The following is a 23,523-nucleotide window of genomic DNA, read 5'->3' on the forward strand; positions in this document are numbered from 1 at the left end:
TAAAAATCATATCTGAAACTATATTTTTAGTGTTTACAGAAGTTCTGACAGAAAATTGAATAATAAACTCTTCCATTATTAACATAAAAAAAAAATTGTTTTTTTGGGAAATAAGCCATCCCTAAATTTGTAGATGAAACATGCACACTCAATAAATAATTCTAGAATATTAGATTTAGATAACATAAAAATTAAAATATTTTAAATTACTCTAAATAGAATAAAAATTGTAATTACAGACATTCCTTTAATAATAAATATTTTTCCCACAAAATAAGCCTGTGTAAGTGGAAACATTAGCTATTTTAGATAAAAACAGATTAAAAATAAGAGTAGGCCAGGTGAGATGGCTCATGCCTGTAATCCCAAGCACTTTGGGAGGCTGAGGTAGGAGGATCACTTGAGCCCAGGAGTTCTAGACCAGCCTGGGCAACACAGTGAGACCTGATCTCTCCAAAACCACAAAAATTAGGTGCGTGCACCTGTAGTCCCAGCTACTCAGGAGGCTGAGGCAGAAAGATCTCTTGAGTCTGAGAGATCAAGGCTGCAGCGAGCCCTGGACACGCCAATGCACTCAAAACCTGGGCAACAGAGCAAGACCCTGCCTCAAAAAAAAATAAATAAATAAAAGTAGAATTGGCTCAGCACTATTTATCTTTCTGCTCTTGTTTATTCCCAACTAGAATGGGTAGTTTTTCTATTTTTTTTTAAGCTCTTAAATTATTTCTCAATCTCTATCTAAAAGAGGGGTAGAAATCGTAGTGCAATTAAAATCTGGATTGTCACTTCCTAGGTCTCTACTTAATAAAAGTAATCCGGTGACTTCCAATGATTTACTGGTGTCTTTCCTTAAAATATCCCATATATACTTTTTTTTTTTTTTTTTTTTTTTTTTAGAGAGAGAGACAGTCTCACTCTGTGGCCCAGGCTGGGGTCCGGTGGCCCTGTCTTGGTAAACTGCAGGCTTGAACTCCTGGGCTCAAGCAATTCTCCTCTCAGCCTCCAGAGTAGCTGGGACTATAGGTGTCTGCCACCATGCCTAGCTAATTTTTCCATTTTTTATGGAGAAGGGGTCTCCTGCTTCGGCCACCTAAAGTGCTGGGATTACAGGCGTGAGCCACCATGTCTGGCCTAAATACACCTTTGAATCTTTCTTTCAGGGTCCTCCAAAATTACATTCTTGCTATTATAAGGAATTTAAGTGTCTAGTACAGATAATTTGTCTTCATAGGTAAATACTAGTAGCAACTATTGCATGACTCAGCACACATACACACATATATTTAAAAAAATTTATATATATATATATATATATTTAAAGCTGATCCCTACCTATTAAAATACCTGGAGTTTGAAACTCATTGATCTAGAGATAGCATATGGCATTTCATGACTCATTTGTAAAATTGGAATGAAAGAGTCAGACATACGTATATATTCTCAAATATCATGTTAGATGTATCCCATAAATTATTTATTTATTTTTTTTTTGAGACAGAGTCTTGCTCTGTCACCAGGCTGGAGTGTGGTGGCGCGATCTGGGTTCACAGCGACCTCCACCTCCCAGGTTCAAGCGATTCCTCTGCCTCAGCCTCCCGAGTAGCTGGGATTACAGGCATGTGCCACCACACCTGGCTTATTTTTTGTATTTTAGTAGAGACGGAGTTTCACCATGTTGGTCAGGATGGTCTCGATCTCCTTACCTCATGATCCACCTGCCTCGGCCTTCCAAAGTGCTGGGATTACAGGCGTGAGCCACCACGCCCGGCCAAAAATGTTTTAGAATTTAAATTCCAACAATTTTTGTATAACCTCCTTTAAAACCAAAAGCATTTGAACAAGTTAAAAACATGAGTACATATTTTTGTTCCTCTTGTCATAGTTTAATCCAAAAGAATAAAAAGTCAAACTTGAAATCTTTCTGGTCATTGGTAGCTCAAGGATTCTAGGTCCCATGTCTTAAAAGCAGCATTCCAAAAATAAGTCAATGTAACACAAGTTCAAATGCAATGTTAATAGCATTGCAAAAGGAAAAAAAAAGAATCCCTGGTAAAATATGGGATGAAAATAAGTGAAGCAGGTTCTTTTACACAGAGTTTTCAATATGTTTGTATGCAATCATCTCCAAAAAGGAAGAAACACTAGGAAGAGTTTGCCAGAACCCTTTTTGGCAGAGAGGTACTGTTAGCTGGAAAGATTCTGAAAAAGTGCCTAAACTTTTTCAGAAAGTAGAAAAGTAGAAAGTAGAAAGTAGAAAAGTAGACTAAACTTTGACTAAATAGTAATATGTTTCCGCACTTATTTTAAACTTTATCAGACCAAGGTCCAAAACAAAAACTCAAAATAGGGGCTGGGTACAGTGACTCATGCCTGTAATTCCAGCATTTTGGGAGACCGAGGCAGAAGCATTGCTTAAGACTAGAAGTTTGAGAACAGCCTGGGTAACATGGCAAGACTCTGTCTCTACCCGTCCGCCCCTCCCCAGCCTTCAGGGGGAAAAAATATGGGCATTTCAAGGTGGTATTTGACAGCGTCACGGATCTGATCTGCAGCTGTGATCTAGTCTACAGCAGTTTTGAATATAAACACAGTATTTTCCCAATGGAATAAATGAGATACATTAGATTGAATTTATTTACATTATTTCCCTAGTTTTACACAAAGAATATGGGAAAGGGCCCTCTAAAACCATATTATTTGAAAATCTCATGTCTTACATTCACAAACTTTAAAAAGCAAAAAAAGATACTTCCTAATTTGCCCAGTATTTTTTGTTTAAGTGAAGGGAAAAGTGTTTCTTCAGGTATACATACACTCACATGAATCCACTTAAAACTAATATGGCTTATAGCAAAAAACTAAGCCTACAAGTTGAACTACTTATGAAACACATAAATTAGATGTAGATAATGAAGATGAGTGATGAAACATTTACATAGTAAAAATTCCTACATGGACAAATAAGAGTATTCTGTATAGAGTATCTAGGTATAAAATATTAACACAAAATTATGGAGAAGCCTGGTTCAAAAATGCTTATGTATAATAACATCAAAATCTAGTTCTGAAGCTATTTTCTGAATTTATTACATGGATTTACATACCTTTTCATTTTCAGTAACTTATTTTCACAAAACTGACAATGAGGTAATTGGGTAGAAAGTTGGAACACAGTGGCAGAAATTGATACAATTGCTGAAGGAAATGAAAAAGAGAAATAATGAACTAAAAGTAGTGTAAGAAGTCCCAAGGTTCAAGCTTAGTGTTGAAATGTGAATTTGCAGTGACACCAATACAAAAGCTGTAGGATGCTCTGCAGTACTCAGCACAAAGTAGAGGGTATAGGAACAAAGAAGGTTTAATTTAGTTCTAGGATTTTGCCAAGTGAAGGACACAGAGTTGAAGACAACTGTGAGAGTGACCTAACATGATCTATCATGAAATCCAAGCCTGAGAGGGAAGAAAAGGCAGGAGAGGTTTGAAAGACTGGCAGAAAATGAAGGGCTTAAAATGGGTTGGAAGTTAAAGAGCAGTGTAAAAGGGAATGAGGCTATGAACATGCTAGGTTATATAATAGCCTGAAAACTACCAGGTTTCTGATGCTGAGAAATTCTGGGTTCACAAGGTTCATGGCATATCCAGGTTTTAGGAAGAAAGTGCCTAATGTTTGGCAAAGAGGTCAAATAACTAGGAGGCTGAGAGCTGAGGTAAAAAAACTACTAGGAGGCTGGGATATTAAATGTATTTGTTCATATGGACATATTATGTGACTGGATTGGGGGAGAAATAGTAAAATAAGTGTCTAAGTCTTAAATGAATGCAAAGAAATGATTGGGGTCAGAAGAGAAAACAGGCTCAGATGGCATGCAATAATGGTTTGGAAAGTGCACACTGAGGGGGCTAGGACGGTGGTCTCCTGGCCCTATATTAGTAGGGTGTGAGAGCCAGAAAGTCTTCTACGGAGGGAAAATAGCTTATTCTGGAAGTTTAAAAAAAAAAAAACAAAAAAAAGGAGGGAAGAGATGGAAGATTTTGTTGTCCCTGGTTCCACGGCATATAGTAGAAAGGTCTGGGAGGAATAGTAACAAGATAGGTCAGAGGTATCCAAGTGGAGGAAAGCATGACAAGAGTATGGAATAAGACAGTTAATGAACCTAATGACCTAAGATAAACCTAATTCCATGAAATAATGGAGTTCAACTGTGCTTGACACAGTTGAATCCTAAAATAAAGTGCTTCTATACAAAGTCCCAATTCAACTTTTAATTAAACATGCTTCTAAATTTTTCACCTAAAGATGGTAAACAGATGTACCCAAATTCCCCATATTGCCAAACGCCTAACTTTGATTAACGTTAACACATGTTTGGCACTATTTCTGAAAAACGATCAAGTTTTAGGTTGATTAATCAAAATAATTTCAACTAATTTCAAATCTAAGATACCTTCCTACTGAGAGCATATATCAACCTATCTCAATAATGTGAATTAGGTGGCTTCCTTCTGTCTCTTCACAATGTGATAAATAATTATCTGTAAGATACGGTAACAATGACTGAAATCTGCCAAAAAATACAGGATCTAAATTCTTTCTGATTTTATACTGAACAAAATATTTTAGACTAGAAATACTTGTACCCATCTTGCAATCCAAAAATATAAAGCTTATCCACTTGCATCACAGGCACACTTAAATTAAACTACTTTAGAACAGACTTTTCCCCAATCTCTTACAAAATACATTTGCAAAAAGCCTTAAAAGGAAGTACAGTTAGAGTGGCATATGTAATTGGCTTTAGCATCTAACATTACATTATTGCTAGGGCCTGGTATTTAACAGATACTAAAACTATTATAGAACTGCTATACTATAAGCAATGTAAAATTCAGAGAATTTGTGACTTAAACAGTATCTATAAACTTGCTAAAGTGATTTTATAAAAATGCATCACTTCCAAATATACCAGAAGAGTTAACTCTAAGTTTTCCTTCCCTTCAATTCCTTTCCAAATAAGTATACAGATATCAGGAACAAAAATCTATAAACATACAGCTATGTCACAATTAAGGTGTCAAAAATAATCACAACTTTTTAGACAAATCTATAATTATTACTACAAACATTACATGTAAATGTTCAAACGGAAATTCTATTTTCCATTTCTTATATGTATATATAGTACTAAATAGAATTATTCACAAGCACTAGAGATTTAACTCAGAAAGGTAAATCAGTAGTTATTTCAAAAAATTTAAATTATAATTAGCAAAGACACATTTGCTTCAACATGAAGTTTAAGACTTTAGAATAAGAAAAAAACAAAATAAACAAATTTAAGGAGCACTAATAGAAAAATCACTTATGATCTTCAAATACTTCAAAAGTCATTTTAAAAAGTCTCATCCAAAATCATGTACTGGTTTATTAAATTAAAGAACATCCATATTACAGAATACTAGATAATCATTTAAACATTCTAGAGAGTATTTAATGAAATATGATATGGGAAAATACTCATGATATGTAAGCACAGAAAATTACTTCCATAGGATGATTCCACTTTGGCATAAAGATGTATACCTTTTTGGGATTAATAATAATTTCTACTTCTTTCCTTGTTCTTTTCTATGATCTATATTACTTTATAATCAGAAATATATTACTTAAAATTACAAATTATGTTCTCTTACCTGAAGGTACTATAGCATCTTGTTCAATAATTCTTGCAGAAGCCAGATCACTGATAATATATTGTAACCTTAAATGTCTGAATACTGACACAAATGGTTTTCCTTGTTCAGTTTCAAGAAAGGCCATACCTTCAAAATCTATAAAAAACCATGTAAGTTAAACAGCCATTCTTTTCGAACCTATTATTCTTAAATGTTTTTGTGGACGGGGGATACACACGTACATTCATGTCTATTAGAATACAAAATAAGCTAGTTTTAAAGTTCTCAAGAATTTTATAAACCTTAGGTTTACAGATAAGAACATAAGGAGATTTATTTAAAAATCCCAGGAAATTAACTTTGGTCTTAATGAAACCCCCGGGCTGGGAATTCAGCTGTTTCTGGGCATTTGGCATGTATAGTGCAGCAAGTTGGGAAAGGAAGGCTTGAGAAAGGTACTTAGGATTACACATTCTCGCCAGAATCCCTCTCCCAAGACCTGAACAGGCCAGTGAAACTCTGAAGCCCAAAAGCCTCACTCAAGGATAAGGTACACAGGACAAAGAATATCTCTTAATTTCTTTTAAGTTACATTTCAGCTACATGTAATGAACACTAGTTAATATATTAATTCTCTATTGAAATACAAAATAAGAAAGACACTGTATGGCTAGGCGTGGTGGCTCACGCCTGTGATCCCAGCATTCTGGGAGGCTGAGGCTGGCAGATTGTTTATGCCCCGGAGTTCGAGACCAGCCTGGACAACATGGTGAGATGCTATCTCTATTAAAATAAAATAAAATACAGACAGACATTGTAGCCATAGATTTGCAACAGTTGGGTAGTATTCAGTTATTACTAAGATAATTCAAGGTTGGGCATGGTGGCTCACACCTATAATCCTGGCACTTTGGGAGGCTAAGGTGGAAGGATCACTTGAGTCCAGGATGTCTAAGACCAGCCTGGCCAACACTGTGAGACTCCCATTTCTACAAAAAATAAAAATAAAAAAATTAGCGAGGTGTGGTGGCATGTGTCTGCAGACCCAGCTACTCAGGAGGCTGAGGTGGAAAGATTGCTTGAGCCCAGGAGTTTCAGCTTGCAGTGAGCTATGATTGCACCACTGCACTCCAGCCTGTGTGACAGAGCAAGACCTTGTCTCTAAAATAAGTAATAATGATAATAATAATAATAATAATACTGAAAATAGAATAATTTGGCTGGGCGTGGTGGCTCACGCCTGTAATCCCAGCACTTTGGGAGGCCGAGGAGGGTGGATCACGAGGTCAGGAGTTCAAGATCAGCCTGGCCAAGATGATGAAACCCTGTCTCTACTAAAAATACAAAACAAATTAGCTGGGCGTGGTAGTGGGCATCTGTAAACCCAGCTAATTGGGAGGCTGAGGCAGAGAATTGCTTAAACCTGGGAGGCAGAAGATACAGTGAGCTGAGATTGTGCCACTGCACTCTAGCCTGGGTGACAGAGTGAAAGTCTGTCTCAAAAAAGGAAAAGAAAATAGAATAATTCAAGTTTATGAAGTATATAATTTTTTTTCTTTTAGGGAGAATTTAAGGTTATTCCTAAAAATTACCCTCAGTTACATTCCAGTGTGCTTTCATGAATCAGAAGGAAAGGTTTAGAGTTACTGCTATCAAACAGGTATTTGTGCATGAGCCCTAGTCTATGTTTTCTGTTAAACGACATATACCCAGGAGAGTATGTATACCCAGTCCTGTTGCTATTAAGGATAAGGAGAAAAACATGACAGTTGCCATTATAGACTATTATGTCTCAAACCATGCTTCACATGGAACACAGGTTTTCTGTAGACCAGAAGGTGTTCCCCACTAAAATATTTTTTTCCTGAAAATTGTAAAAAGACAGCCAAGTTAATGAAAAGAATTTCCACATTATCTCATATATTTTTTGTATTCCCTTGGCACCTGCCTAGAGTCAGCAAAGCAAACAAGAAAGCAGTAAATTCATTAAAAAATTAATAGTTAACTTCACTTATTTATACAACAGGTGTGTGACAGTGGATTTATATCTCTTGATTTTAAAAATAACAACATTGGTTGTAGTTCATATGTTGAATTAAATGTGCCAATTTCAGGGGGTGTGCTGAGAATACCATTTTGTTTTTACAAGTGTTCTGTCACATGAACAAGATATAAAAATCTAATTCTGGATTGTCTCATAGAAATCTGGTGATTCTAACTCATGAAGCCTTTTCGTCACGGCTGTAGAAGAGACTGGCTCATTTACTTCTGTAAGAATTTATAGAACCAAAAAAAATGTTTTAAAGTTTCTTGCTGGACAACATGTGGCCATACTTATTCCATCAGCCAAATTCAATAGCAATCCTTAAGTATAATTGTGTAGAAAACTTTCTAAATTTCTATTGTTTCTTGTAGTCCTGATCCATATAGATCTGAAAAGTCAAATAATTAAGAAAACTTAAAAGAAATATACAAAAATATATGGCAGGTGTGGTGGCTCATGCCTGTAATCCTAGCACATTGGGAGGCCGAGGCAGGCAGATCACTCGAGAACAGAAGTTCAAGACCAGCCTGGCCAACATGGCAAACTCCATCTGTACTAAAAATACAAAATATTAGCTGGGTGTGGTGGCACGCACCTGCAGTCCCAGCTACTCGGGAGGCTGAGGCAGGAGAATTGCTTGAATCTGAGAGGTGGAGGTTGCACTGAGCCAAGATCGCACCATTGCACTTCCAGCCTGGGTGACAGAGCAAGACTCTGTTCCAAAAAAAAAAAAAAAAAAAAAAGACAGACAGATACATACCAAAATACAACGAGTGAGGGATCACAAGTGATTTTTCTATCCTATTTCCTAAGTATGCATCTTATTTATAATTTTAAAACTATTGAAAATGACTCTGTAAAATCTTCACAGAAAAACAAGAGCATCAGACATACATTTTGGTTTGTGCAATCAATGTCTCCTTGAAAAGTTATCTTGAACTGTATACTTTCACACCTCAGCGGCTGGGAGGGAGAGCCTCAAGTGGGAATCCAGAAGTGGACCACAGCTTGCTTCTCTAGTTTCTGCCACTTAGGCTACAGGGCAATTTCTCTTTTGATTGATTGCTGTGGTGGATCTATCTGGAGCACAAATGATCATAAGGTTCTATCAACATTTGCCTAATATCTACTGTTTCTACTGAGTCCCTTTGTCTTTTTAACTTCTTCACCATCCTTGTCTCTTTCAGCTTTTCTCTCTCTTCTATTTAAATGCTTTCCCCTACTTTTCTCCTCTATAATTTCCCTAGTCCTTCTTTAATTGCCATAACGTAACACAAAAGTATAATTTAAGATACAAGTTTAGTATTTTTGTTCTTCAAGGAAATCAAGTTATATTTCACTGATATGGTTCTTTACACATTTTTACTTCAGGAGCTTTATAGAAAATTAATTTATCTGGCTCTGAGGTAGGTAATTTGACTACATAAAATAATTCTATAAAATGTATTTAACTAAGATATAAAGAGCATGAAATTTTAAAATTAAGAATATCTATTCATCAAAAGACTTTTTTTTTCCTTTTGAGACAGGGTCTCACTCTGCTGTCCAGGCTGGAGTGCAGTGGTGTGCGGCCATGGCTCACTGCAGCCCTGACACCCCCAGGGTCAGGTGATCCTCCCCCAACATCAGCCTCCCCAGTAGCTGGGAATACAGACAAGTACATGCCACCACGCCCTGCTAATTCTTTTTTTTTTTGAGAAAGAGTTTTGCTCGTTGCCCAGGCTGGAGTGCAATGGCGCAATCTCGGCCCCCTGCAACTTCCGCCTTCTGGTTTCCAGCGATTCTCCTCCTTCAGCCTCCCTAGCAGCTGGGATTATAGGCGCCCGCCACCATACCCGGCTAATTTTTGTATTTTTAGTAGAGACAGGGTTTCACATGTTGGCCACGCTGGTCTCCAACTCCTGACCTTGTGATCCGCCCACCTCAGCCTCCCAAAGTGCTGGGAGTACAGGCATCAGCCTCTGTGCCAGGCTGCCCTGCTAATTCTTTAAACTTTTTGTAGGGACAGGGTCTTGATATGTTGCCCAGGCTGTCCTTGAACTCCTGGTCTCAAGTGAGCCTCCTGCCTTGACCTCCCAAAGTGCTGGGATTACAGGCATGAGCCACGGCACCCAACTAAAAAGACATCTTTAATAAATTAAAAAGATAACCTACAAACTGGAAGTGCAGAACATATGTATGACAAAGGATTAGTTATCAGGAATACATAAAGAATGCCTACAAATCAATAAGAAAAGACAAATCTGACATTAAAATAGGAAACATACCTGAACAGATATCTCACAGAAGAGGAAACATATGGCTAATAACCATATTAAGAGTCATTCAATCTCTTTAGTTATAAAGGACATTAAAATTAAGGCCACAATGTGACATAGTTCCATAACAACTAAAACAAAATGATATATTATACAGTGGCGTGTTGCTGCTAGCTCATAGGAGCTGTGTGCATCTCCTTTCTCATTCAGTGATGTCATGTTGGTAGCTTGCAATCAATCAGCCATGATGGGAAAATCTGTACCATGGGAATTAAGAAATGGTACTAATCAAGGATTATTTTTTCAGAGTCAGCTTATTAGCACACCACTATGTAATATATGTTAAGATGTATATACATGGTGCAATAATATATATTTATAAAGCAAAAGAATAAACATGAAGTTCAAGATAGTGGTTAGGAAAAGTCAGAGGGACACAATACAAAAGAAGCACATGAGTTAGACTGAAGTTACTGATGTTCTAGTACTCAAAGATTAGGTCACAAAGGCTCAACGTATTAAAAATAAACCAAAAAGGTGACCATAAACTAAGAAAATCACGAACTAAGGATTTATCCAGTTCTTTGCACCTGATAGCCGTAAAAAATACTTTTTCTAGATATGTTTTAGCAAAGTAAAAAATAACATACATACATTTTAACATAGTATACACACGCATTTTTTTTATATTGCATGCCCTCCTTTGCGCAGATAAGACCTTATAGCAGTTGATCTTAACCAATTTTAGATCAGTCTCCACTAAGAATCTGACGGAAGGTATGGAAGTTCTCCTCTCACAAATGTATGCAGCAGCACACACACATATCAAATTCTGTACCCACTTTGGGGGTCAGTGACACATGAAAGCCTATCTATGGCCCCTATGTTAAGAATGGTTGCCTGACGGGGTATAGCTTGTTAGAGAAAACTCAGTGTGGTCAAGACAAATGCAATCAACAAGATCTGTTAGTGATAAAATGGGAAAAACAATAGTTTTTGGCGATCAAGAGTATGATGACAGTTCAAGGAGTAACAATTCAGATAATGATAGTTAAGGTATTTTTCTTACCTAGCCTTGATTTTCTCACTGTAAATGAGGGGCTGAAGTAGATAATTGCTAAGGTCTTCTCCAAGCTCTAAAATTAAGTCTATAAACAAGTCAGGGCCTGATTTCATTTAATTAATTAATTTATTTATTTTCTGTTCTCACGGGGCCTGATTTTAACAAATTTCCTTTTAAAAGACAAGTTCTCAAAAACTTCAGGCCTACCTTTCCTCTGTTTAGAAAACCAGACATCCGTTTCTGTCAAAAGCTGTTTTAAAGATCCATTCCAAGAAGGCACAAGTTGAAGGAACATCCACTAGGTTAAAAAAATAAAATAAGAAAACAATTATGAAATTTCATCATTTTATGATTTTACATTTTCAAATTGCTTTCACCTTAAAATATAATAGCTAAAAATTTAACTTCTACTTTACCAGCAATTGCAAGAAAGAAAGTACAACTATAAGCACTCAATTTATCATGGCATTATCATAGTCCAATGGCTGGGTGCTGTGGCTCACACCTATAATCCCAGCACTTGGGAGGCCAAGGTGGGCAGATCACTTGAGAGAGGTTTAGACCAGCCTGGGAAACGTGGTCAAACCCCATCTCTACAAACAGAAAAAAAATTAGCTGGGCATAGTGGTATGCATCTGGAGTCCCATCTACTCAAGAGGCTGAGGTGAAAGAACCTTTTGAGCCCTAGAGGTCGAGGTGCAGTGAGCCATGATCGCACCACTATGTTCTAGTCTAGGTGACAGAGCGAGACCTTGTCTCCAGGAAAAAAGAAAAAAAAAATCATAGTCCAGTGATAAAAATTGGATGTGTGTGCTAAGGAGTAAGCCAATCCTTCAGAAGTATTTATGGTAACACACTGGAGATTACTGTATTAAAAAGGTAAAGGTTTAATATATATGTATATTACATTAGAAATTTTATACTAATTTATTCTACTCACTAACAACTCAATTTCACTAAATACTATATGAGATTATAAAAGCAAGAAATGAACATGGGAAAAAGGAGCTTCTTTGTCTTACTGCTGCTGAGATAATATGCAGAGCAGGTAAGAGCAAAAACTTTTAAATCCTGAACCTGGCACTTAAGAGCCGGGCACATTACCTAGTATCCCTGGGCCTTAATTTCTTCATTTGTAAAATGAGCATGATAATATGTTTACCTCATAGGACATTAAAATATTTAATATATATAAATACTTAGAATGGTGCACGGCACGTAAACACCCTGTAAGTATTAGTACTTACCATTACTGGCAAAAAGCAGTTTTAATAACAGAAATGAATGCCACTGTGACAACTTACTGCAGGCTCCACCTCCTAGGCTCAGGTGATCCTCCCACCTCAGCCTGCTGAGTAGCTGGGACTACAGGCACGAACCACCACACCCAGCTAATCTTTTGTATTTTTTGTAGAGAGGGGTTTTTGCCATGTTACCCAAGCTGATCTTGAACTCCAGGCCTCAAGCGATCCGCCAGCCTGGGCTTCCCAAATTGCTGGGATTACAGGCGTGAGCCACTGTGCCTGACCTCTGCACCAATTTTTTAAAAGATTGGATAGCCCAGATAGTAAAGTTCCTTGAAGAAAAACAGTAACAAAATTTCATCTCTACCATAGAAACAAACAAACAAAGAGTCCCTATGAGAAAAGCTAGAAAGTGTCTCAGTCTGAAGTTTCACAACTGTGTTAAATACTCACAACATTGTTTTGGGGACAAAAGGGTAAAGGCAGGATTATGCAGTAGGAAGAGGGCAATGGACTGGGACTCCCAAGACCCAGTCTCTGCCTCAAGCCTGCTCTGAGTCTCACTATCTACATGGAAGAATAATGGCTGATCTGTGTCTTCAAAGAGTTGTGAAAATAAAATTAGATTTTTAAAATGTTGAAACTTTTCAAAAGCATGAAGTAAAACATATGCCAGACACACAAACAGGCCTTTAAGAGAAAAATTTCAACATTTCTTAGAAAAAGCGTGTGTAAAAATGCCATCATTAACTGAAGCTCAACTTTGAAAATGTTCCTAAAAACAATATAAAACATTTTTGATTATGTAAATAAACAAATAGCAATAACATATTTTTTGTTAAAGAAAAGTCTGGGAAAAAACAGAAAAGTATTCCTAAAATAGAAAAGTACAAAAAATAAAGTTAAAATCACTAATGATTCCAAATCCCTAAATATAAAGACTTTTTAAGGTTTTGGCCTATTTCCTTTTCCTACATTTATAACCATCCCTTTATTACTCGATACTGTTTCCAGTTTTTCACCATTATACGCATTGCTGAGGTGACATCCTTGTATAATATGACATCATATTATGTCAGTACCTTTTTTAGAGCAGTGTATATATCCATCTCCACTTGCATCACAAATAAGTTAGATGAACCAATGAGCTGTTTCATGACATTTATACTGAAAAGGATAAATAGAGGGAGTGAGCTTATCTTTAGGCACAGGCTAAAGGATCCTGGTAGAAATAAAAGCTTTAAGTCTTTCTTGTAAAAAAATATGTGGAATTAAAAATGACAGCAGTCCTTCTGCCCAAGACAAAGAATCTTAGAAAACAATCTATCTGGATACAAGGATACTTTTAATTCAGATAGTGTGCTGTGAAAGGTCCTTTTCACACTGACAGGGAAACAAAGAGCTCTGATCTGCTGATTAATCAAGTTAAAGCAAGGTTCCAGTAAGATAACTTTAAGTATGCTCTGATAAAATGGCAGCCTTCCTCTTTTGCCTTCCACCACTCCACTTCTACGTTTTGTTTTGTTCTTTAAAAAAAGGCCAGGCATAGTGGCTCACATCTGTAATCCCAGCACTTTGGGAGGCAGGAGAATCATTTGAGGCCAGATGTTTGAGACCAGCCTGGATAACATGGTGAGACCTCGTGCTACCAAAAAAAAAAAAAAAAATTAGCCAATCATGTTGGTGTGCACCCATAGTCCCAGCTACTCGGGAGGCTGAAGGGGTAGGAAGGATCGCTTGAGCCCAAGAGGTGGAGGCTGCAGTGAGCCGAGACTGTACCACTGCACTCCAGCCTGGGCAACAGAGCAAGACACTGTCTCTAAAACCAAAAAAAAAAAAGACACTAAAACAGCTATATCGTCAAAGTAATCTTTAACCTCTAGGCTTAAGAGAATTGCTTAGTCATAAACTATGGTTTTAGTACTATTCAAGACAATAAGATCAAGAAACATGTGCTAGTTATTTAGAGTGAAAATGATATCACCAGTTATTTGTTTTGTTTTGCTTTTCCTTTGTTCTTTCCTTTGAGCCATAAAAAGCCAAGAGAGCACGTGGGTTTTTAAGAGGATCCTGCTCCTTTTTCAAAAAGTTCAATGAGAAATTAGAGTCATCCCCCTGTATCTGTAGGGGATTGGTTTCAGAACCTCCTACAAATACCAAAATCCTCTATGCTCAAGTCCCTTATATAAAATGGCATAGTATTTGCATGTAACCTATGCACATCCTCTCATATACTTTAAATCATCTCTAGGTGTTCTTACAGTACCTAATACAACGTAAATGTTATGCAATAGTTGTCATACTACATTGGGGTTTTTTGTTATTATTTTTTATAGTTTTTCCCCCAAATCTTTTCAATCGGCAGTTGGTAGAATCCACAAATGGAGAACCCACGGATAAGGAGGGTTGACTGTATTAAAGTGTTTCTAATGATTTTCAAATCAAACATTCTACGGTGATTTATTTATGCCTTGACATCACCAGGTGATGAAAGTCTCTTGCACTTCTCTACCAAATTATCTCGTAAAGGCAAAAGAAAGGAAAAAAACCCAATAATCTAGGAGGTGGTCTAACCATAAAAAGTAACATTTCTATAAATTGTATCTTGAGAGTTCAAGGAAATTTGAGTTCCCTCTATTCCATAATGTATTTAAACATAAAAATATTTACCTCTCCCCCACCTCCTCCCCACCAAAAAAAAAAAAAAAAAATCAGTAAAATTCACATTCTGGGAAGCTATGTAATGTTTGACTTTGGTTTTGTACATTTCCATCAGAATGTCACATACTCTCGGACACATTTGTATCCTTGTCTCAGAAGCACTGCTGTCAGGGAAATGCAAGCCAGAAAATGACTGTAATGCCAATCAGCCTTCAAAAGTTCACTGCTAGCCAGATTTTCTCAGACCCACCACAAATATCTTAGTCCCATTACTACAAATAAGCTCTTTGACAGCAGGAGACCATGACAAAATCATCTCTGCATCCTTCACAGTCCCTAACAGAGTATCTTTACATATAAAGGACAGTCAGGAAGTACTTGCTGCAGGAATAAATGGATAATATGCGTACTTAATCCAAAAAGCCAAACTAAGCTGGGTGCAGTGGTATGTGCCTATAATCCCTGCTACTTGGAGGCTGAGGCAGGAGGACTGCTTGAGCTCAGGAGTTTGAGTCTAGCCTGGGCAACATAGCAAGGCCCCCATCTCTTTAAAAAAGAAAGGCTGCTCTGCAGCTTGGGTGGTGGGCAGGGTGGGCAGTCCTCACTGTCACCGCCATATTTCTTGTAGGTTTTTAGAAACCTGGAATCCATTTCTCACGGGTGACTGAGGTCCTATTATTCCAGCTTGGACTACATAGTCCACAGGTGATGGAGAAATCTTGGACCTCTGGCTCCATCTCCAGGACCTCTGGCTCTGAGCTGTGCTGCGTCTGACCAGGTCCTGCTTGAGGACGAAGGCAACGCAGTTGACTGCAGGAGCCTCTGCAGCCCCAGCCTGAAGCCTGCATGGGACCCTGTGTGGCGCTAACAGGTTTTTTTTAGAGGAAGGTTGATATTTTCTCAAAGAGAGGGGATGTCACTATGTTGCCCAGGATGATCTCGAACTCCTAGATTCAAGCAATCCTCCCACCTTGGCCTCCCAAAGCGCTGGGATTATAGGTCTAGGTTTTCCCAAATCTGCTTTTCTGGTAGAGAAACCCTGAGGACTGATTGGCTTTAGCTTGTCTAAAACCATGGCCTGTGAATTTGTAACATTCAGGAACATGGCCACAGACTTCTCTCATCAGGAGTGGGAATACCTTGACCTGGTTCAGAAGACCTTGTACCAGGAGGTGACAGTGAAGAACCATGGTAACTTGTCTCACTCTCACTGAGGCTGGAGTGCAGTGTCGCAATCACAGCTCACTGCAACCTTGACCTCTATGGCTTAAGCAATCCTCCTGCCTCAGCCTCCAGAGTAGCTGGGACTACAGATGTGGATTCAAGGTGTGAAATAATCAGAGATGGAAAAATGTACATTTATAGGAGACACACATTTGTTACTCCACATCAGAGAATTCATTCTAGTGAGAAAACCGATCAACATGAAAAGTTTTTGAAGGTAAAAAAAAAAAAAGGCCAAAAGAGTTTCTTCAAACTTATTTCTCAATAATAAAGATGATTTTTAAAATATAACTTTTAAATTCTCTAACAGCCTGGCAAAACCTGAAAGTTTTCTATAGTCTTATAACAGTAATGCATTTTTCTATTAAAACTGGTTAAAACAGTAGACATAATATCCATTATATTATTCACAACAAAGAAATAAGTTTGCACAGCATTTCTTCAGTTTATGGATGTAGTCAAGCCCTTTCATTAAATTGTTTGCTTTTTCATAATATATTTTTGTGTTCTACAAAAATGTTATGTACTTTAACAAATGATAAACAATATTTTAGGATGACTAATTATAAAGTTACTTGAAATTCAAATACCTGAGTTCTTTAAAAAGTTCAACATTCTGGTGAGTCATCAAATTGTTTAGAAGCCATTCAAGACACCTGAAATTAAAATGTATAATTATTACATTATATGCCATGTATTTACAATTTATTAAGTAGGACTTATAGTTAAAATAAAATCAGATTAATCTTGCCAGAACATGCTCAAAACTTTTAGCTTAACAATAGGAAATTTAGTATTATTTTTGTCAGTGGATATTATTAAGAGAATATTTCCTTTATATTAACGAGAGCATTTCTAGTTTTAAAACTTCATTTTGAGTTTGTGTTAAATAGTTTATTAAGGGGTCTGCATACTAGTATAACCTTCTTTAAAATCTCAAAACAGGTACTGCAACTCTCAAGAGTTAGAAGGACTGTCAGTCTATCAGGCCTACTTCTTAAACAATTTTAATAGAAAATACACTATAAAGTGCAGTGGCATGATCATGGCTCATTGCAGTCTTGAACCTCCTGGGCTCAAAGAATCCTCTGACCTCAGCCTCCAGAATAGCGGGGACCACAGGTGCATGCCACCATGCCTGGCTAATTTTTAAAATTTTTTGTAGAGATGGGGTCTCCCTACATTGCTCAGGCTGGTCTTGATCTCCTGAGCCCAAGTGATCTTTCTGCCTTGGCCTCCCAAACCACTGGGATTACAGGTGTTAGCCACCACACCCGACCAAGGTGACCATGGTTTTTATAAGCATGTATATAACCCACCTACGGTCACTTACAAAGACGACACTTTTGAGGAATTTACTAATTAGTCCAAAAGTTAAAAGGGGCTTTTTATTTAACAAAATTCCATCCCCCATCCTATTTTTCCTTAATTCTTTCTTTCTTATAGCTATATATTCTCTTAAGAAACTAAAGCAACCAAATTCCTAAAAGTGGGATAGGAAGAAAAACAAGAAAGGCAACTCACTTTTTCTTTACAGAATCTAATCCATAGGTCCCTGCTGATGTGTAATAGCCACATACAGTTTTCACATTAACTGTTTCCTTCATTGTCTCACCACACTGCTGTATTAAACCGTCCTGTAAATATAAATAAGCACTGGAAAGGCCCATTTCACGTGGGAAAAATTAGCTCTGACAGCTTTTACATATTAAAAAGTAAAAGAAAAAAAAAGAAGGAAGAAAGAAAAGAAAGAAAACTCATTAAGTGCAGCAAACCTAAGTTGTTTTTTGTTTTTTTTTTTTTAACAAGTCCAATAAAAATACTGAAAAAAGTTCAGCAAGTATTCAACTAAATACTTGGAATTTGAAAATGGAAGGTGGGGGGGAGCAGTAAGGTAGAGAATGAATACTGCTATTCTTTTTCTTTTCTATTCTTCCCGTCTGAGACTTTTGCAAATTTCTTTAGCAGCATTTTGTCTGTTTTGCCATTTCTTTTTAAATTAAGAAGTTTACATAGTCAGTTAACCATGTGATGGGCCTAAACAAACAGTATGCATTAGCAGAAAGTGATCAAGTTTAAAATAACTACAATATCTAAGAGATAGACCTAAAACAAGTATATTATTATTTTAAATGATTAACATTAAAGTTTTAACCTAAAATGTTTATATAGGTTTTAAGTGAACTAACTTTAATATATGGAAAGAATACTACTTTTCATTCAAATTTCTGAAATACATTCATCATGCAGGTATATTAAGTTAAAGAGTTAGTAAATCATAAAAGTAAGCAGAAGGTGAATTTAGAACAAAATCAAAAGGACCAGAGTTAGAAAATAAAGTATACTTATTGGAAATAAGTATTGAAAGGATCAAAACATTTTGAAAATCAAATGATCTCAACCAAGGATATTTAGCAAGCTATTAACTAATACTTCAAATAAATCAGTACAAAAATACCACATAAAAGTAAACAATTTTTTAAGATTAAAATAAAACACTGACTCCATTAGGATTTTAAACTTACCTGGAAATCATTCTAGACTCCTCCCCTTTCCTCTTAACATTTAGTCTATCACCAAGTCCAGTGGATTATCCCTGAATCTCTCTGGTATCCACTTTTTCCTCTCCAAGCTTATTGCTACTACCCTACTTTCCTCCCTTGGACGACTGCAACAGGTTTTTGTCTCTAATGCTGTACTCATCTTTCCTTCAATTCATCTTTCACATTGTTACTGAAGTATTCTTTCTAAAACATAACTTCGTCTTTCCCCTGATTAAAATATTCCAAAGGTACTGTGTATGCTAAACTTATTAGCAACGTATAGACGTATTTTCACGATCTGGCTTCTGCCCCGCTCTTCTGCAATCCTTCTTATGTTTATGTGGGAGCCATGTTTCTGTTAGAGTCTTGAATCCTCCATTATTTCACATCGCTAGATCTTAGTTTACTCTGTTCTCTCTGTCTGAAATGCTCTTCCTTCCCCTCTTCTTACTTTGCAATACAAACACACTTTCAACTTTCAAGACTCTGTGTGAAAACGTAACTTTTGTATGTGACACCACCAGGATGAACTGACCACTCCTTTCTTTATCCATTCACTAAATGCTACAGGATGTTTATTATCATACCTATAATATTGAACAGCTCTTACTTTACCTTTGCGTTTGTATATCAACCCTCCCTCCCCTCTCCACACATACATACTATATTGTGAACTTTTCGTAGGTAAGGATTACGTCTTAAGTTACCTTTGGCTTTCTGTGTCTAGTTTGACACAGTGCTCAACACACTTCTGTTAAATGAACAAATCTGTCATTCTGCCAGTAGATTAAAATACATATATATGTGATTTATACACAATTCTTTCAAAATTAAGAGAAATTTAAATAGTAGGCATGCATGTTTATTTGAACCCATGAATGAAATTGGTAATCATAAGCCATCTGCTTAATAGTCAAGTCATTAATGAAATCTGTAAATGACCTTAGACAAGCACGTTTTTTCCACATTATAGTCATACTAAGATATCTACACAGAAATGGCCTGCATTCATTTTATGCAGACATCATGACTCCCTCGGTTGTAATAAATTGCTTTTGGTTAGGCATTTTAAATGATTTATAATAAATGGCATATTTATACATTTCATTTTTATTTAAAAACTCCAAAAAGCTAAGCTTTATTTTTGTTTTTGGAGTACACTTTGAGACAAAGATTATTATTCTGAACCTTTCTTCGAATAACGTGCATACTTACCAACTGCAGCAAACAAGCTGCTGCCAAAATGGCAACAACTCGACTGGGCTTTATCAAGACATCATCTCGATACAGTGAACCAAATGCAACCTGCAGTGCTGAAAGCAAGGTACACATGTAGGATGAAATAATATTTATATCTATTACAAGTATTATACAAATAACAACAACGACTGTCTTCACACACAAAGACATTCGTCTAAATGTGGCATGCACATAAAAGGATAACAGAAGTATCTCTTTAATTAAAACGCTAGTAATGGTTACTGGTTGACACTGTTAATTTAATAACAAGGTTATAAATTTCTGTTTATTCTACCAAATCTAGCTGCATTCTTCTAACATGTAATCTTGACATCAGTGGTCACAACCAAGATGCCTTGGAAGAAGTTGTATAAGATACTCCTCAGTAGACCAATCGTTAAGTACAAATACGCAGACTCAAAGATAATCTTAACCCGGCTGCTTTCAGCACTCCACCACTGAGAAATGTGGTACAGCTCCTGAGTCCTGTCCATGCCACACTCATTCCCAGCCTCCACAGTGATCTATGCCTGTCCACCCTTCCTCCACTGCCACTGTTATGAATGTCCCACATGGTTTGCTTTGTAAATATTCTTTTTTTTTTTTTGAGATGGAGTCTCGCTCTGTCGCCCAGGCTGGAGTGCAGTGGCGTGATCTCGGCTCACTGCAAGCTCTGCCTCCCGGGTTCACGCCATTCTCCTGCCTCAGCCTCCCAAATAGCTGGGACTACAGGTGCCTGCCACCACGCTTGGCTAATTTTTTGTATTTTTTTAAGTAGAGATGGGGTTTCACCACGTTAGCCAGGATGGTCTCGATCTCCTGACCTTGTGATCCACCCACCTCGGCCTCCCAACGTGCTGGGATTACAGGCTGTAAACATTCTTAACTAAAGTATTTCTTTGCCTTTGTATCGCACCAGGTACTTCCATGTGGACCACCAATGAGGGGAGCAGCAAGAGCACTGGAATGGGAATGAGGAGAGCTGTAGTCTGACACAGGCTCACTAAACTGCTCTGAGATCCAAAATAAGTCCCTTAACTCCTCTGAGCCTCAGCTTCCTCAACTAAGGATTCTTTTAGCTCTAAAACAATATTTTTATTTATTGTTCCTAGAAAACATCTTCATACATAGGGAATAATCAGTATTATTTATCAGATTTTCTACGTAATTAAAAAAAAATGGTCATACTTTTCCTTCCTCCATCCTACATCTTCCATATCCCAGGTGGGCATATTTACAAAGATAAGTAAACAAACTGATAAGGCCCACATGACAAAACAGATTAGTGATAAGATGGACAGAAATGATAAACTATGGTGTAAATCAACATCAAATTATCACCTTGAGGTGATAAAAGGAGTTTTCTAGACTACAAGGCTGGAAGGAATTATTTATTTTCTACCAGAAGAATAAGATTATGTTTTTACGATTTTTGCATAATAGTAATTATTGTGGTAGTTACCTTCTACATCAATGTTCTGGTCAGGAATCTCCAGTTCAATAATATTCATGCTGGATTCTTTCCAAGAACCACTGAACATACTAGAAAAGTAGCCAGACTTAAACAAAAAAAAAAGTCAATGATTATCAAGTACTTTCTGTGTCTTCCAAATTATTTGCCCATTTCTAATTCTAAGCAACTATTCTATCCATTAACTAAACTCATCCATTCTATTACTTCAACAGAAAAAGAACTGCCAAATACGTCCACAGGAGAAAAGAAATTAAAATAAGGACACTATTAGGTGTATCAAAATATACTTTTGGTTTAGTACTATTTTTGACAAAAAACTAAAATTCTTATATTACTATCTAAATTGAATTCATGTATATCATTTGAACCTGGTTAGCTTTTTACTCAAACTGTTGAATCTTTACTGTACACCTGAATGGCTATAAAGGACCAAAACAGTCCCAAGTCAGCAAAAACAGGATGATCGCCAAAGAAACCAGGGAAAATCCAAAATTTAGTTTAATGAGAAATTTCCAGAATGGACCTGAATTCTTGGAAAGGTACAGAATGAAGTCTTTAGGTATCTGCCAGATAGCACTCCTCATAATTAGGATTACTTTGAAATGGATCAAATATTAACTAATTTATTTAAAAATGTTACTGAGTACTTAGTATGTAGAAGGCACTGTGAATATAGCAATAAACAAAATCGATATTGTTTCTGTCCTCAGGGGGCTTATATTTTAGCATGTGGCTTGAATTATAATACAGCTTCCATGAGGGGTAAAGTTTTAACAGAGGTATTCTTACCCTCAAGTTCACAAAACTGCTTTCAGATATTAAAAAGAAACAACATGAACCATACCCTGAAGTTAAAAGCAATATTCTGATATAGTATCTGGGCAACATACTTCAAGCCAAAATAAATTTGTTTCAAAAACACATTTTAAAACATGATTAAAATGTTAGAGAAGGCAATTCATTTTCAAATACTTTTACTGAAAAATTTTATACTATGCTGTCTTACCAGTAATTATTCTCAAATGGTAAAGAGGAAAAATGTAAGTTCCAAAGGATAAAAACTGTTGTTTTATTTCTAGTGCCTAGAACAATATCTAGCTTATAGATTTGATGAAAGAAAATGAATAAAATATTTGGGCCATTAGAGCAACATTGTATTCTATTTTGAAAGCTCCGATTTTTTTTTTTTTTTTTTTTTTTTGAGACAGAGTCTCGCTCTGTTGCCCAGGCTGGAATGCAGTGGCACGATCTCAGCTCACTGCAACCTCCATCTCCCAGGTTCAAGCAATTCTCCTGCCTCAGCCTCCCGAGTAGCTGGGATTACAGGTGCCCAACACCACGCCGGCTATGAAAGTTCTGAATTTTTAAAGTGGGGTGGCAGGTAGTAATATTTTCAGTACAGAAATCTACTTAGTCTATATACTTTTTGGTGTTGTCTTTACCTGGATTTTTCAGGAGAGAACTTTCTACTCACACTCAATGTGAACTACAAAGCAACATTTCAGATGAGTTTATCCAATTTAAATAACCATAAGCAAAATAAACACACTACAATCTTAACTTTAATGTTAAATATTTTTTCCCCAACTTTTCCCCTTTTATCAACAGAAGGCACCGAAAAAAGCATTTTATGAAGTAATGACAAATATGTAGTATTAGGCTAGTCTGATACTGAAATATCAAAATCTCTTTCTAGACCAAACTCAGTTTTCACTAACAATGTTTGCCATTTTTCTTACAGACTTATCAAATGAGAGGATTTAACCACTATGGTGTTCATGCAAAAGATTACTGTGAAGTGCAATGAGAAAGAACATGACTTAAGAGTTTAAGTGACTACCCTGTTACTCAAGTAGAAAAAATACTTACTTGACATAAATATATTTTGTGTAAGCTCCATTCTTCTCCTAGAGCACAAATCTTAATGTCACTGTTTTCACCATTCAAAAATAATGTTTGATAAATATATTTAGATGTACTCTTTAATTTTTTCCTGTTAAAAGAAATGAAAAAGTCACATATTTATATAAAACTGAATGTTTTACTGATTTTGCATATATTTCTAAATACTCCTTTTATTCAATTTCTATTAAATAGAGT

General features: G+C 36.5%; 1 protein-coding gene across 2 annotated transcripts in view; it reads right to left on the reverse strand.

Annotated features, from left to right (window-relative positions):
* GMCL1 (germ cell-less 1, spermatogenesis associated) overlaps positions 1-23,523 on the reverse strand; it is a 52,642-nt gene that overhangs the window by 20,969 nt on the left and 8,150 nt on the right. For both annotated transcript variants that reach the window (XR_008676933.2, XM_031008296.3), the window contains exons 2-9: positions 23,293-23,416; positions 21,412-21,508; positions 19,926-20,023; positions 17,692-17,804; positions 16,758-16,823; positions 13,365-13,449; positions 11,246-11,336; positions 5,692-5,829 (exon numbers count right to left, since the gene is read on the reverse strand). Coding sequence is in view for 1 of the 2 variants with exons in the window: in XM_031008296.3 (XP_030864156.1) it covers positions 5,692-5,829; positions 11,246-11,336; positions 13,365-13,449; positions 16,758-16,823; positions 17,692-17,804; positions 19,926-20,023; positions 21,412-21,508; positions 23,293-23,416 (812 nt within the window). In the remaining variant the exon portion in view is untranslated. The remainder of the gene's footprint in view (positions 1-5,691; positions 5,830-11,245; positions 11,337-13,364; positions 13,450-16,757; positions 16,824-17,691; positions 17,805-19,925; positions 20,024-21,411; positions 21,509-23,292; positions 23,417-23,523) is intronic.

Source organism: Gorilla gorilla, chromosome 12 (genome assembly GCF_029281585.2).
Source record: "Gorilla gorilla gorilla isolate KB3781 chromosome 12, NHGRI_mGorGor1-v2.1_pri, whole genome shotgun sequence".
In the NCBI taxonomy this organism is placed as follows: domain Eukaryota; kingdom Metazoa; phylum Chordata; class Mammalia; order Primates; family Hominidae; genus Gorilla; species Gorilla gorilla.